Genomic DNA, 14,846 nt, shown 5'->3' on the forward strand with positions numbered 1-14,846 from the left:
AGTTCTTGTATTCAAGGCTCATCAAACCTCTTTTGTGAGCAGAAATTAGATGGATGTTACATCGGAGAATGCAGCAGGCATCTGTCATCTCTGCCGGTGAGATGCGAGACTCTCCGCATCCCCAACGTTTGAAGCCTGCAGGAAGAAACAAAGATAAGTAAACATTTTCTATCACTTTACACTCACCTCACATACTCACCCCTCCACACTTGCACCCATCACTTACCTTCACAGCGCACTTTTGAACCCCTCCGACCCCCGCAGACCCACTGCTCGCCTCGGTGACTCTGGCGGGGTTTCCCGACGTCGGGAAGCCCGCACCTCTGCTGGAAAAATGGGGATAATCCTCTTAACTGCCTGTTAACTACCTGTTAACAGGCAGTTAAGTGGCTGTAATCCCCTTCCCGCCTCCAGGTGATGGGACCCGGCGCGGGTCGGCTACCTGCTTCCTGGGAAGATGGCACAGAGGCGGGTTGGGGGCGGGATGGGCACCCGCCCCCAGATTCTGCCATTTTCCCGGCGGTCCCGCCTCCAAACCCACCTCCCCAGGGCTGGCAAGATAGCGCCCTAGGTCTCTGGGTTAGGGAGGGGAGAAAATAAACCATTGTCCTCATTCGTAATTGCTATCCCTTGAGTCCTGCTGGCAGTGTGTGCACACAAGGACATCGGGTGGGATCAGATTCAGCTCTAATATCCTCTGTGGTGGAATAGCCTGCAAGCACTCAAGTGTAAGTTCACCATGCCAACTGAAGAGTGATTCCAAATTCACTTATGTCAACACTGACTAGATACTGGAAGACAGTCAGTGCCCATGGAGTTGTACCTCAGGAGATGAGGAGTTGGCAGAAAAAAAATGGTTCCAAGTGTTTCACCAGCAGCCACACAGAGCACAATAACAAGGTCCAACTGCCCCCCCACCCCACCCCAATATGTTAGCAGCAGAGCCGTATCAATAACAGCCGCCTCAGGGCGTGCCATAGCTCCGAAAAATATGTCTGAAAAAGGTGAAACAGTGGGAAGAGTTCATGACCTTGGCTGTGGTATAAGAAATAGAAGCGGAACAGAGGCGAGTACATTCTCCACAAGGAAGGAATTTTGAAGTACAAGTTTCGCAGGGCTGCTTTTACACTCCTGCTCACACTTGGGTCAAGAGCAGCAGTGGAAGTGGTTAGTCTGCCGTTGCTCTCAACTATAAGACCCAAAAAGGAGTGGGGAAATTTTTATGAAAAACCGGAGCGAAAAAAAAGGGTTAGATTTTGACTTTGTGTAAAACGGGTGATAGCGAATCAGCAGCCCGGTTTACATCTCTCCCGGTTTTTATTTCCATTGACTTCAATCGGGAGAGAAGTAAACCCGGCTGCCAACTCACATCACCTGTTTTACACTATCGCTCAGAGTCAAGATCTACCCTATTACGTTAAAAATTATTTCAAAAATTAAAATGGTAAATTTGTAGTAAATTGTACAAAATATGCACCTTTTGACTTGATGGTACAATACAGAGTACATTATGATATACAGATTATATTGGCAGATGCATACAGTGAGGGACCAGCACAGTTCAGTAACTGATGACAGGGCTGAAACCGTACCCTGACACGGGACTTGGGTTACACATGGGGGAGGCTGGGACAGGGGACTCACTGGATGCTGGGTTTAGATAACACTTGCTCCCTGTGGAAGTTTAGCAAGGCATTAGGGTGCTGACAACTCTGCTCGCATTGGGTAGCCCTTGCGTTCCTTCTGTTATGGGGGTTGAGTGCAATATGCTAGTTGGGAGGGGTGGCCCCATTTTCTGGTACATCCAGCCTAAAACACATTAATGTTGGTGTAAATTCTCAGATACCATTACTTTGATTGGAAGTTTTTTTTTACCTATGTCCAGGCATATTTCAGTAACTACAGATTCTTTTTTGGCCATACTACATCCATACTTCTTTAAGTGCTCCTGATCCACACGATTAATAACAAGAGACTGTCCGTCGTTGTTGATGCTCACAACTCCAGTATCTGATATAGATAGTCCATCGTACTGCCATTTTATTCGGGGCGTTAGCACTTTCGACCCACAGTACGTGCACGTTAATGTGACTTTGTCTCCAACTGACACAACAGGTGGGTCCACTGTGAGGTGGAGGTTAGACCAGCAACCTAGGAAAAAAAAAGATACAAGTCTTTCTGTATTATATATAAAATAATAACAACAGTAGCTGTAACAAATATATGTTTGGGTAGACTTCAAACAGCTTCTCTGTACAGATGGTCTTCCCGTACAATATCATGGGTTCAGTTAAATATAGATTCAAGGGTAAGTGCTCCTTATGAGATGGTACTGAACCTTTAGAGACAAGGATGGTCCCTGGGTCAGTCAACTGTCTGTGCTGAATGTGTTGATCATGGCTGGGGTGCTATTAGGGCTCCAGCATCCCTGAACTAGGGAAGTGGATGTGGTGGCTGACCAGCCAATTCTAATCAAATAGCCTGTCAACATTTTCTGTCCAAGCTCATACTTGAAGAATGACATATGAAAAGAGAGGTGCGAAAAGGCCACCAGGCCCATCGATGCTCATCCTATTCACTGAATCGTACAACCTGATGCATCACCCTCCCCAACAATCAATATTCCTGAAGGAGACAAGCAAGCAGAGAGAAAAAAAGAGATAAATTTCAGAAAAAACTCCAGGAATTTCCTCTTGAATATCTAAGGCAATCAAGCAAGCTCCAGAAGTCCAATGATTACTCCTGTTGCATTACTAGATATACTTAAACTAACTCGCCTACCCCATCCTACATATGTCCCAATGTTCTCAGGAACATAAGACTATTAAATCAGAAAGTACCATCGCCATCCATCGGACCAGTCCCCAAGATCTTAAATAACTCATTGAGGACATCGCTAAGCTACCTTTTCCCCAGTGTAAACATCCCTAGTATCTTTTTGTCTTTCCTCCTAGCTAAGGTCCTCTATCAATTTGATTGACCTACTTTGTACTTTCTCCAAGGCCCTCTCTGTGGTATAGTGCCAAAAGCTGTACACAGTACTCAAGGTGAAACAGATCAGTGCTTTGTACAAGCTAACTACCACTTGATGGGGTACGTGCTCTATCCTTCAAACTGCTTTTTCACTTATCTCCACACTGCACTGATGGTTTAAGTGTGTTTTTCACTAAACCCCCCCAGATCCCTCACCTTTATCTTTCCCTGTAAATTATCCCCATTTATTCTGTACTTCACATTGTTTTTCCTCTTTTTCAACTTTATAACTTTTCACTTTTCTACATTAAACAACATCTTCCGCTTTTTGGCCCAATCCCCTGATCTACTCAGATCCACCTGCGACTGATCCGCTTGTTCCCTACTATTTATGACTCCTCACAATTTGGTGTCAGCAGCAAACTCGGTGAGCTTTGTTACTTTCCCTTGATCTAAATCATAAACATACATTGGAAACAACAAATAGTCCCAGAATCGAATCCTACAGTACCTCGCTAGTCACCTCTTTCCATGTAGATACAAGCTTAACAATTACCCTTTGCATCTTCTGACTCAACCAGTTAGATTAAGGTACCTCGGCTCATGCGTAATGAATGGCCACCTGGGCCAGATTTTGGAGCCTGCTGGCATCCGTGGAAATGTACTCCAGCGAGAATCATTGCCTACAGGAAAGGAGCTGAGAAAATTGGGAAACAATTTAATTCATACCAGCTGGAGTGCCCGGCATGTTGTTATGAAAAAAGTAGAGGAGAGGGGGGAGGAGAGGGGGGGGAGGAGAGAGGGGGGGAGGAGAGAGGGGGCAGGAGAGAGGGGGGAGGAGAGAGGGGGGAGGAGAGAGGGGGAGGGGTGGAGGGGGGAGGGGGAGGAGAGAGGGGGAGGGGGGAGGAGAGGGGGAGGAGAGGGGGGAGGAGAGGGGGGAGGGGGAGAAGAGGGGGGGAGGGGGGAGGAGAGGGGGGAGGGGGGAGGAGAGAGAGGGGAGGGGGAGGAGAGGGGGGAGGAGAGGGGGAGGAGGAGGAGAGAGAGGGGGGAGGGGGAGGAGAGAGGGGGAAGAGAGAGAGAGGGGGAGGGGGAGGAGAGAGGGGGAAGAGAGAGATGGGGGAGGGGGGAGGAGAGGGGGGAGGGGGGGAGGAGAGAGGGGGAGGAGAGAGGAGAGGGGGAGGAGAGAGAGGGGGAGGAGAGAGGGGGGAGGAGAGGGGGGAGGAGAGAGGGGGGGAGGAGAGGGAGGGGGAGGAGCGAGAGGGGGGGAGGGTGGGAAGGAGAGGGGGAGGGGGGGAGAGAGGGAGGGGAGGAGAGGGGGAGGGGGGAGGAGAGGGGGGAGGAGAGAGGGGGAGAGGAGAGAGGAGAGGGGGAGGAGAGAGAGGAGGGGGGAGGAGAGAGGGGGAGAGAGGAGGGGGGAGGAGGGGCGAGGGGACGGGGAGGGGGGAGGAGGAGAGGAGTGGGGGAGGAGGGAGAGAGAGGGAGGGAGCCCGGCCTTGGTGAGCCGGAGGCCCCGTGGGTGGCGTAGTGGTCAGGCTCGGCGCAAGTGACCCCAGCCTCAGTTCCACCCCACCAGCCTTTAGGAAGATGGAGGTGATGGCTCCGCGGAGCTCCGTACCGCCCTGCCAGCCTTTACGAAGATGGCAGCGATCGCGGGCCGCTTGTTTGTAATCGGGGCCAGCGGGACGGGCGGTGCCTAGCTCAGGCGTGGCTGGCGAGGAGAGGCCGAGGCTTCGAGGCCTGCAGGCGGGGTAACCCTCCAAGGTTGCGGCGCCCGGCGGAGGCAGCGAGTCAAGAGCAAAAATATAGGGTGAAAGCTGGGAAAATTAATGAGCTTAGAAAATATATTTACAAATTAATTTACTTTTTTTAAAAACAATTTAATTGTGTTACTTAATGCGGCGGGTGCCCGCGTTCGGCATTTTAAAAATGGCGGCAAAGTTTCGGGAGGCTGCAGGATTAGGCCCGCCCACACACAGAATGAAACACCCCCGGTGACGCAGCGATTGGTCAACCATCAGGTCACTGAAGTGTAGGATTGGTCAACCATCATGTCACTCAATGCTATCCCCTGTACGATTGGTGAACCATCACGTCACTCAATGCTAATGAGCGGTAGGATTGGTCAACGGCTAATGAGTGGAATTATTTCAGTTTTTTGAAAGTTTTTGGTCTACTGTCCGAACAATTTTTGTCTGACCAAAAAGTAAATATGCCTATGACACTCCCCTGATCATCAGCTTTCTTCTGATATAACATGTGTGTAGGTACGCCCTATAACTTTTGAGTGTATAGCGGACATACAGACATAGAGACAAACCAACTCTTTTATATCTGCTCAGCCTGTATTTTACTCTCACGTACCTGGTTTCACTATTAGCCTCACTTTCTGCTCTTCTGAAAGGTATTCATGGGTGCAGATGAACTCTCCTGAATCCGGTATCTTTATTCCCCTTAGAGTGATTGAATAGTCACCCTTTTTAACTTTTGATCGGTATACAAGCACGCGCCCTTTGAACGCTTCTTCGAATACTGTTCGCCCATCCGGATAAATGTCCAGAACCTTGCCGCCATTGGAACCGCTGCATTCTGGATAGAGTGGTGTCCAATACCAGGTCACAGGACGGTCATACGGAAGTTGCCCTGAGATTAAGCAGCTAAGTGGAGCAACATTCCCAACGGTCATTGACACCTCCTTCTGTTTATCTCCAACAGCCAGTTCAATGAAGGCAAGCAGAGCTAAAATAGCAACACAAGATTATGTACCATAATTTCAGTATCAATGTTACTTAAAAATTCATTAATTACCATTAACTGTAGGAATTTTCTTTTTATTGAGAAACCTGGATGGGTAGCTAAGGTCCAAAGTATAGGACACCACCAACACTGAAAAGAATAGAAGAGGAGATTAAGTAAATCAAGAAGTGATGATTAGATGCTATCAATCTTAGGTTTCAAAAGTCTGAAGCATGTAGGAGGAAGTGACGTAAGGGGGGAGGTAAGGTGCCCTATAGTTCTGAGGTACTGCAAAGAACAAGTTAGTGTATGAGACTGAAATAAAATGGGACTTAATTTCAACACAGCAGGGATTCAGTGAGGAAGAACAGTGTGTAGAATGGCATATGTGATGTTTATGAGGAATAAAAAAAACAAGATGGTGATTATCTGCAGTCTAAGGGTACTGAGGATAATAATATCACCTGTACTTTCACCCTAGCGCTGATCAGGGATTAAAACTGTGACTTTCCTGGTCTCTATGGCTCATTTCTACACCGTGCTAATGGGGAACTAGTCAGAACTATAACATTTGCAATATTGGTAGCAAACTGTTTATTTTGGAAATTGGAGATCTGCTGAGGGCAGACGTACAATGATGCTATCGTACAATGATGAGTCCCAGGTTGCACTTATATAGCACCTTTAGCGTGAAAAAAAAATCCCTCGGCACTTTACACATAGGCATAAGGAAAATGGACACCTACCCAAGAAGGGAGAGATTGGGAGGAGGAACTAAAAGCTAGGCTGAAGCGATGGGTTGTGAAGAGGTTTTTGAAGGTGGAGAGAGATGCAGGAAGGTTTAGGAAGGGTGTTCCAAAGAGTGCAGGGGAGAGAAGAGAAGACATTTCTGGAGATGCACTGGCGACATTTGGATAGGTAGGGATGGAACCATGCAAGGGCAGTCCCACAGAGATACAATAGTTTGTTAAATTGGTTGCATCCTACTGAGGCAGCAGGGGGCAGTACAGTTGTCTTTAGCTAGGAATGGGGAAAATGAACCAGTGTTCCCACTCCATTTGCTATCGAGTGAACTTAGTTAGAATATACATATATTGGGACATCAGGTGCCAATAATTTTGGGATAGGCTCTGATGGTTCCCACAAACAAATAACCTGCTGAAAAGACAACCATATGTAAAACTAGATGAAAATTATTTGCTGAATATTCATTTATTAGGAATTTACTTGCATAACATTTACATACAAGTAGATCTGACTGTTTTTGAAGACGACACGATGAAAAGAAGCTTTAAAAGGAAATAATGAACTTAATAAAATTCGAATGATCCTATTTCTTTGTTTCTGAAGTCTGTTTCCGAGCTGAGGTTCAGCCCGTTTCACTTCTAGTTGTTGACTATTGCCCTCTGTTGCTAAATCTTGGCATTTCCTGGAATACTAATGATGATGCCAACACCGGGGGAAGATTTCTGTTCTATTCTACTTTCTAAACAGCTTTATGATTTTGTTACACAACACAGAAGACATTGTATCCCATTGTAACTACAAAGAAGCTTACTTAAGACAATAGCTGGTTACATATGAAATACTGACACAACTAAACAATGTGACTGAGTTCCTGAGTTACACTATGAGCTATAAGTTGAGTTCTGATGCAGGGCCACATTACTCTTTCACATGCTGACTGTCTATTTCTAGCATTTTCTGCTTTTATTTCCAGCATTCAGTTTTTCTTTTTATCTCTAATAAAAAGTTTACATTCGCAAATATAATAGCTGAAAATACACTTGAGGTATTTTTTCTTTTTTGCATGCGTTTCTAAGTTGATTTTATTAATATATTGCCAGATCTTCCCTCTCCTTGACACCTAACGGCATTGACTTCTTGCTGGGGTACAGCTCCATGGCTGGCAATTGCCCTCTGGTACTTCAAGTGGCCATTCTTCCTGGATGAACTGAGATACAAAGAGTGTAGGCCAGCTTTTTAACCATGCAGGGCATCACAGCCAAGGCTGGCCCTATCGTTAACCAATGTTCACCAACACACACTTAGCGGCAGGGGTTATTGTTTAGCAGTTAAGAGTGGGAACTCTTCTTGACTTTTTGGGCAGGATTTTCATTGGGCCGTGGAGGCGGGATTGGAGGTGTGTGGGGGGTTAAAATCTCGAAATCGGGGGGCACGAACCCATCCTGCCCCCAACCCGCCTCCATGCCAGTTTCAAAGGAGGCGGATACCCGACCTGTGCTGGGACCCGCCTCCCCGAGGCGGGAAGGGGATTAGTGCCAATTAACTGCCTGTTAACAGGTAGTTAACAGGCAGTTTTTAGCCTAATCCCTATTTTTATTGCTGAAGTGTGGGATTCCCGACGGCTCCAAACCACGGCAAGTTAGCAAGGCGGACCGTCGGGCTGAAGGGCTTGGAGGGTTCGAGATGTCCAGTGTTCAGGTGAGTGATGGGTGCATGAGTGCAGAGGTAAGTGTGTTTGGTGTGTGTAAAGTGTTTAAAGAAGTTTAATTACCTTTACTTACCTTTACAGCCTTCCTTCCTTCAGGTCTCGGGAGTCCCGCATCTCACCGGCACAGAAAGCAGAATGGCCGCGATCTGTCAAAAGCTGCAGCATTCAGCTTTCTGTTCTGGAGAGATCTCTAAATCAGCCTGAGAGGAAGGAATTAACTTGGAGTACAGATTGTCAGTGTTTGACAGCTTCAAACAGCTGTCAAACGCTGATATTTCATCTGTCAAAAGCTCTTGACAGATGAAATGTCAATCTATGACGTCAGCTGTTGCCGTGTGGCCCTTAATTGGCCTGCTGAGCCCGCTGGGCTGGCTCAACAAGGTCAATCAAGTGAAAATCGCGTGGGTTGGCCACAACTCGATGGAGGCGGGACTACAACCCCGAAAGTTGTAGTCCCACCTCCTACACGCCTCCGGTATCAAAATCCAGCCCTAAACCTCTCCAACCTAGTGACATTGAGGCCAAAGTTTAGTGCCTCAGATGAAATGAATGAACTCAACATATGCCTGGAATAAAACTTGCGACGTTCCAGACTTTATGGCTCAGTTACATGCTGATGCATTGCTTCAATAAAGCTGAATTGGCGGCCGTGCCTTCAGCTGCCTAGGCACCAAGTTCTAGAATTCCCTCCCCAAACCTCTCCGCATCTCTACCTCTCCCTCCTCCTTTAAGTCGCTCCTTAAAACTTACCTCTTTGACCAAGCTTTTAGTCACCTGTCTTAATATCTCCTTATGTGGCGCGGTGTCAAATTTTGTCTGATAATGCTCCTGTGAAGTGCCTTGGGACATTTTATTACATTAAAGGTGCTATATAAATGCACATTGTTGTTGAACTGTTTGCCTCAAGCATTATGATCTAACCAATGATTTCCTGGTCTTCTTCTCAGGCTTGTTCCTTCTACATATGAATGCAAACTGTCTTTGCAAATTAATCACCAATCCTGCTGCTCACATAAACTGTCCGAGTGGCCTTTCAGTGATTCAGAACACTGTCATTTTGCTCAGTCCAAGTTTCTTTAGTTTTGTGTCAGTCATAATTCAGAGGCTTCTACATATGTCTCAAGTAATACAACACAGTTATATGATAGTGTTTGGAGAAATTCAGGCTCATCCATGCCTTTGCTACCTGTAGACTTGACTATTGTGGTGATTATTCTTGTTTTATAAGAAGCATTGTAATTGGTTGCCTGTTTTCCTGCCTTGAGATATATGCTGTAAACTTATTGGTTAGTTGATTCCATGTGACCTGTGGTGGCCATCTTAAATTCAGTTTTCTACAGTGGTTGAGACTGGGTGCTCAACATGTACTTGTTGGTTTTTTAAGGTTAATAAAGCCTAGCTTTTGAAAGGCAATCTACTCTTTATTTCAACTATTCCACTGCACTCCTGGCTGGCCTCCCATGTTCTACCCTACGTAAACTTGAGGTCATCTAAAACACGGCTGCCCGTGTCCTAACTCGCACCAAGTCCCATTCACCCATCACCCCCTGTGCTCGCTGACCTACATTGGCTCCCGGTTAAGCAACGCCACGATTTTAAAAATCTCATCCTTGTTTTCAGATCGCTCCACGGCCTCGCCCCTCCCTATCTCTGTCATCTCCTCCAGCCCCACAACCCCCCGAGATATCTGCGCTCCCCTAATTCTGACCTCTTGAGCGTCCCCGATTTTAATCGCTCCACCATTGGCAGCTTTGCCTTCAGCTGCCTAGGCCCTAAGCTCTGGAATTCCCTCCCTAAACTTCTCCACTTCTCTGCCTCTCTTTCCTCCTTTAAGACAGTCCTTAAAACCTACCTCTTTGACCAAGCTTTTGCTCACCTGCCCTAATAATGCCTTATGTGGCTCGGTGTCAAATTTTGTTTTATAATACTCCTGTGAATCGCCTTGGGACGTTTTACTACGTTAAAGGTGCTATATAAATACAAGTTGTTGTTGTTTTAAAATAACTGTCTACAATGCAGTTAGTAATCATACAATAGAGAAAACAGAAAACTAATGAAAGTTATAATTCTGAAATAAAATCAAAATGCACCACAAGTCAAGTCAGCTTCTGTAAAAGACATGATAAGTTTTACATTTCGAGCCAGCTCTGATGAAAAATAGAAGCCCCACCCAAATGATAATCTATCTTTTTTTCTTTTGGATGTTGTCTGACTTGCTGGGGATAAAATTCAACTTCAGCAGGGGCGCAAAATGGACGGTAGCAAATCGGCCACCAGATATACACCCTGCCTGATTTTCCTTTCTATTGAAAATCAGGCTGGGTGTATCAAGAGCAGCCAATCCACTACCACCCGGTTTGCAAAAGTAGAATTTCACCCCAGTTGTCTTTACTTTAGCAATCATATTGACTATATTACTAGGAACTGGCTAGCCTACAAGACACATGGCAGCAAATAACATGGCACAAACAACATAATAATCCAGCGCCCCAAACACTCCTTCCAGGTGAAACAGCGATTTACTTGTAATTTCTTGCAATTTAGTAAACTGTATTCGCTGTTCACGATGCGGTCTCCTCTACACTGGGGAGGCCAAACGTGTTATGTCCGTGTATCTTAATGTTGTGTCCTTCAATAATCAGACAACAGACTGACGGGAACGATTCAACAGGTGTTTACTGAATGAGGGTTACTCTAGAACTAACTATACAGATCACTACTCAGGGTTTACATACAGGTGTGGTCACTGCTGGTACTACAGTATACAGGAGCTGTAAAAAGTAGTTCCCCCCTTAAAGGTACATACATTACAATTCCTCCCCTTTTAGATTAACAGTACCATAACACTCATTTAACAATTAAATAACAAACTAATTACAATTAACACTTTTAACATGCAACATTAGCTGAAAATAGTCTATTTATAAATTCAGTCTTTGGGGAGGCTTCCTGATCCTTTCTGGATAGCGCTTTTCCCGAGTGTCTTGCTCTTGGTGCGGAAGCGATTCTGGCCCCCTGTCGTCGGTTGGTTCATCAGCTTCCGATGCTACTGTTTCTGGGGTAGATGCTACCTGTATGTCGGGTTCATCACCAGGTACGTATGGGCGAGGCATGGGGTTGACTTGTTCCTGTGACTCTAGGATCTGGTCAGCATGGCGTCTCATGATGCTCTCCCCAACGTCCACTGTGTACATTAGTGGGCCCTGCCGTGTGCATATCGTTCCTGGTTGCCATTTCTCTGTTCGGTAGTCGCAGGCCAAGACTGGTTGCCCTACATTGAAGCTCCTTGTTGGCTTCTCATGGATGTGCTGGAATTGCTTACTCTCAACATCTCTTCGTACGTTTGGTCTGAGCAAATCCAGGCGAGATCTTAACCTTCGGTTGAAGAACATCATGGCTGGGGCCTGGCTGGTGACTGCATGTGTTGCATTCCGGTAGGCGAACAGGAAATTGTCCACCTTGTGCTGCAGCGGAATGTTGTCATTGTACATAGCCTTTATTGCCTTCTTAAAGGTTTGTACGAACCTCTCAGCCAATCCATTTGTGGCTGGATGATACGGGGTGGATGTGTAATGCCTTACCCCATTCCTTCTCATAAATCTTCGAAACTCTTCGGACACAAACTGTGGTCCGTTATCAGAGCAAATCTGCTCTGGCAAGCCGTTCCTGGCAAAAATGGTCCGTAGGACTGCAATAGTTTTCTCCGTGGTGGTGGAGGACATTTTGATGACCTCAGGCCATTTCGAGTGCGCATCCACGGCTATTAAAAACATTGGCCTAGAAATTGGGTTTTGGCTTAGACAGGGCTTTAGCGCCGGAAATTAGTGCCGGCGCTAAGTCCCCTGCGCGCGCCAAAAATTCAGTGGCGCCGCGCCCAAACGGCTGCCGGCGCTACTGAAGGGTCTTAGCGCCTGGAAAAGGGCGCTAACTGCCGTTTCGCGCCGCAATTCCGGCGCTGCGGCACCCGATGCGGTGCGGCAGGCTGGGGAAGTGCAGGCCTCCTCCTTCCGTTAAGGAGGAGCTGCCTGCACCTGGCCGCGGCCCGCGGAAATCTGCTTAAAAATGAGCCCAGCACCTCGGACAAGTGCCGGGCTTGCATCTGTTCCGGGCGGGGGGGGGGAGAGAAGTCCGGGGAGGGAGCTGCGGGCAGGCGGCCGGCGGGAAAGCGGCCGGCCGCCGCGGGGTCTTTAATGCGCCGGCGCTAACTGCAGTAAGGCACCTCTGACAAAACGCTGGTTGCGGCTGCCACGGGCGAGGCGGCCGCAACTCAATTTCAGAGTTCGGGCGGGTTACCACGGCAACCGGGACGCTGCGCACACCGATGACGTCATCGGTGCCGGCGCAGCGCTACCGGAGCAACGCCGATTTAGGGCCCCAGGGAATTTCACTACTGGCCATAACTCCGGCGCAAGGCCCTCTAGCGCCTCAAATGAGGCGCTAAGGCTACTGAATTTTCAGCCGATTGAGTCCATGAATGGACCAGCAAAATCAATATGCACCCGTTGCCATGGAGATGAGGGCCACTCCCATGGGTGTAGAGGGGCATGTGGTGATGCATTTTGGACCTTCTGGCATCCTGAGCAGCTCTTTGTCAGGTCCTCGATTTGCTGATCGATCCCCGGCCACCACACATAAGCCCTAGCAAGGCTTTTCATTTTCACCCCTCCCAGATGACCTTCGTGAAGCTCATTGAGCACTCTCTCCCTTAACTTGGGTGGAATTACCACTTGGGATCCACACATCAAGGTCCCCTGGCATACTGACAGCTGTTCTCTTCTGGATGAGAATGCTGGCAACAGTGAGTCGTCATGTGCTGGCCATCCCTTCACCGTCAAATCATATACCCGAGACAGTGTCGGGTGATTTCGGGTCTCCTTCTCTATACCAGTGTTAGTTACTGGCAAGCATTCAATCCCTGGACGGGTACTCAAGGAATGTGCTGATCAGCTGGCTGATGTCTTCACTGCCATCTTCAATCTGTCATTGGCCCAGGCAGTAGTCCCTACATGCTTCAAGACCGCTACCATTATTCCTGTGCCAAAACAAACGGCTGTGACGTGCCTGAACGACTATCGACCTGTCGCACTCACACCCATCATAATGAAGTGTTTCGAGAGACTGGTCCTGGCTCACATCAAAGCCAGTGTTCCCGCCTCTCTTGACCAACACCAGTTTGCCTATCGTGCAAATAGATCAACGGAGGATGCAATCACAACTGCTCTACACTCGGCACTGAATCACTTAGATGGTAAAGAGACCTACATCAGAATGCTGTTCATAGACTACAGCTCAGCATTCAACACTATCGTCCCCAACAAGCTGGCCACCAAACTCCAAACTCTTGGCCTGAACACTTCCCTCTGCAACTGGACCCTGGACTTCCTAACAAACAGACCCCAGTCTGTCAAATTAGGTAACCACACCTCCCCCCCCTGACCCTGAACACGGGGGCCCCACAAGGATGTGTGCTGAGCCCCCTCCTCTATTCCCTCTTCACCCACGACTGTGTGGCTGTTCATGGCTCCAACACCATCATCAAGTTTGCGGATGATACCACGGTAGTAGGCCAGATCACCAACAACGATGAATCAGCCTACAGGGAGGAGGTCCAGCATCTCGTGAAGTGGTGCGCCGATAACAACCTGGCCCTTAACATCAAGAAAACCAAAGAAATCATTGTGGACTTCAGGAAGTCTAAAGGCGGAAGTCACACCCCCATCCACATCAATGGGGCTGTGGTGGAAAGGGTGGACAGCTTTAACTTCCTCGGAGTCCACATCACGGAAGACCTCTCCTGGTCCCTCAATACCTCCTCTCTGGTGAAGAAGGCCCAGCAGCGCCTATATTTCCTAAGGAGGCTGAAGGGATGTAACCTGTCACCCCTGATCCTCTCTAACTTTTACCGCTGCACAATAGAGAGCATCCTGACGAACTGTATCACAGTATGGTATGGCAGCTGTAGCTACAATGACCGGAAAGCCCTGCAGCGGGTAGTCAAAACTGCCCAACGCATTACCGGCACCCGGCTACCGACCATAGAGCACATATACCAGAAACGCTGTTTACGGAGGTCACGGTCCATCATCAAAGACCCTACCCACCCCAGCCACAGTCTGTTCGCCCTCCTGCCATCTGGGAGATGCTACAGATGCATTCGCACCCGTACGACCAGATTTAGGAACAGCTTCTTTCCCAGGGCTGTCATCCTACTGAACTCCACAAATAAACTCTAAAGCCTGCACATCTGCCAATGCACTTTATTATGGTTATGTTTATGTTAATGTATTACAAGCCAAATGTATGTTGAATGTTTAAATGTCTTAATCTAAATGTACACTCTCGGGAGCCGCAAGCCTACATTTCGTTGTACTGCACTTGTGCCCTAACAATGACAGTAAAAGTTGATTTGATTTGATTTAAAGTATCTGCTAGTCCCGTTCCAAACTGGCAGTGTTTCGATAGCTAGCGCAGTTCCGTTAAATACTCAGCATTACTTTCATCTTTATGCTGGTTCCTTTTGTGAAACTTAAATCTTTCTGCTATCAGCAGCGGTGTGGGGTTTAAGTGGTCCTGTAGGATTGACACTATGTTTTCAAAATCCTTTTCTACTGGCTTCTCTGGGGTTACTAGGTTTCGTGGTAAGCCATACGTTTTGGCACCCATTGAATTCAACAATGCCAGCGCT

At 47.6% G+C, this 14,846-nt stretch overlaps 1 protein-coding gene across 1 annotated transcript in view; it reads right to left on the reverse strand.

The window, feature by feature from the left end:
* Nucleotides 1-14,846, reverse strand: part of LOC147112055 (uncharacterized) — a 52,726-nt gene that overhangs the window by 25,353 nt on the left and 12,527 nt on the right. Inside the window, exons 2-3 of the mRNA XM_085999559.1 lie at nucleotides 5,335-5,709; nucleotides 1,876-2,151 (exon numbers count right to left, since the gene is read on the reverse strand). Coding sequence (XP_085855685.1) covers nucleotides 1,876-2,151; nucleotides 5,335-5,709 — 651 coding nt within the window. The remainder of the gene's footprint in view (nucleotides 1-1,875; nucleotides 2,152-5,334; nucleotides 5,710-14,846) is intronic.

The sequence above is a fragment of the Somniosus microcephalus genome, chromosome 10 (assembly GCF_052327205.1).
Source record: "Somniosus microcephalus isolate GS21.2 chromosome 10, FLI_Smic_1.0, whole genome shotgun sequence".
Lineage (NCBI taxonomy): Eukaryota > Metazoa > Chordata > Chondrichthyes > Squaliformes > Somniosidae > Somniosus > Somniosus microcephalus.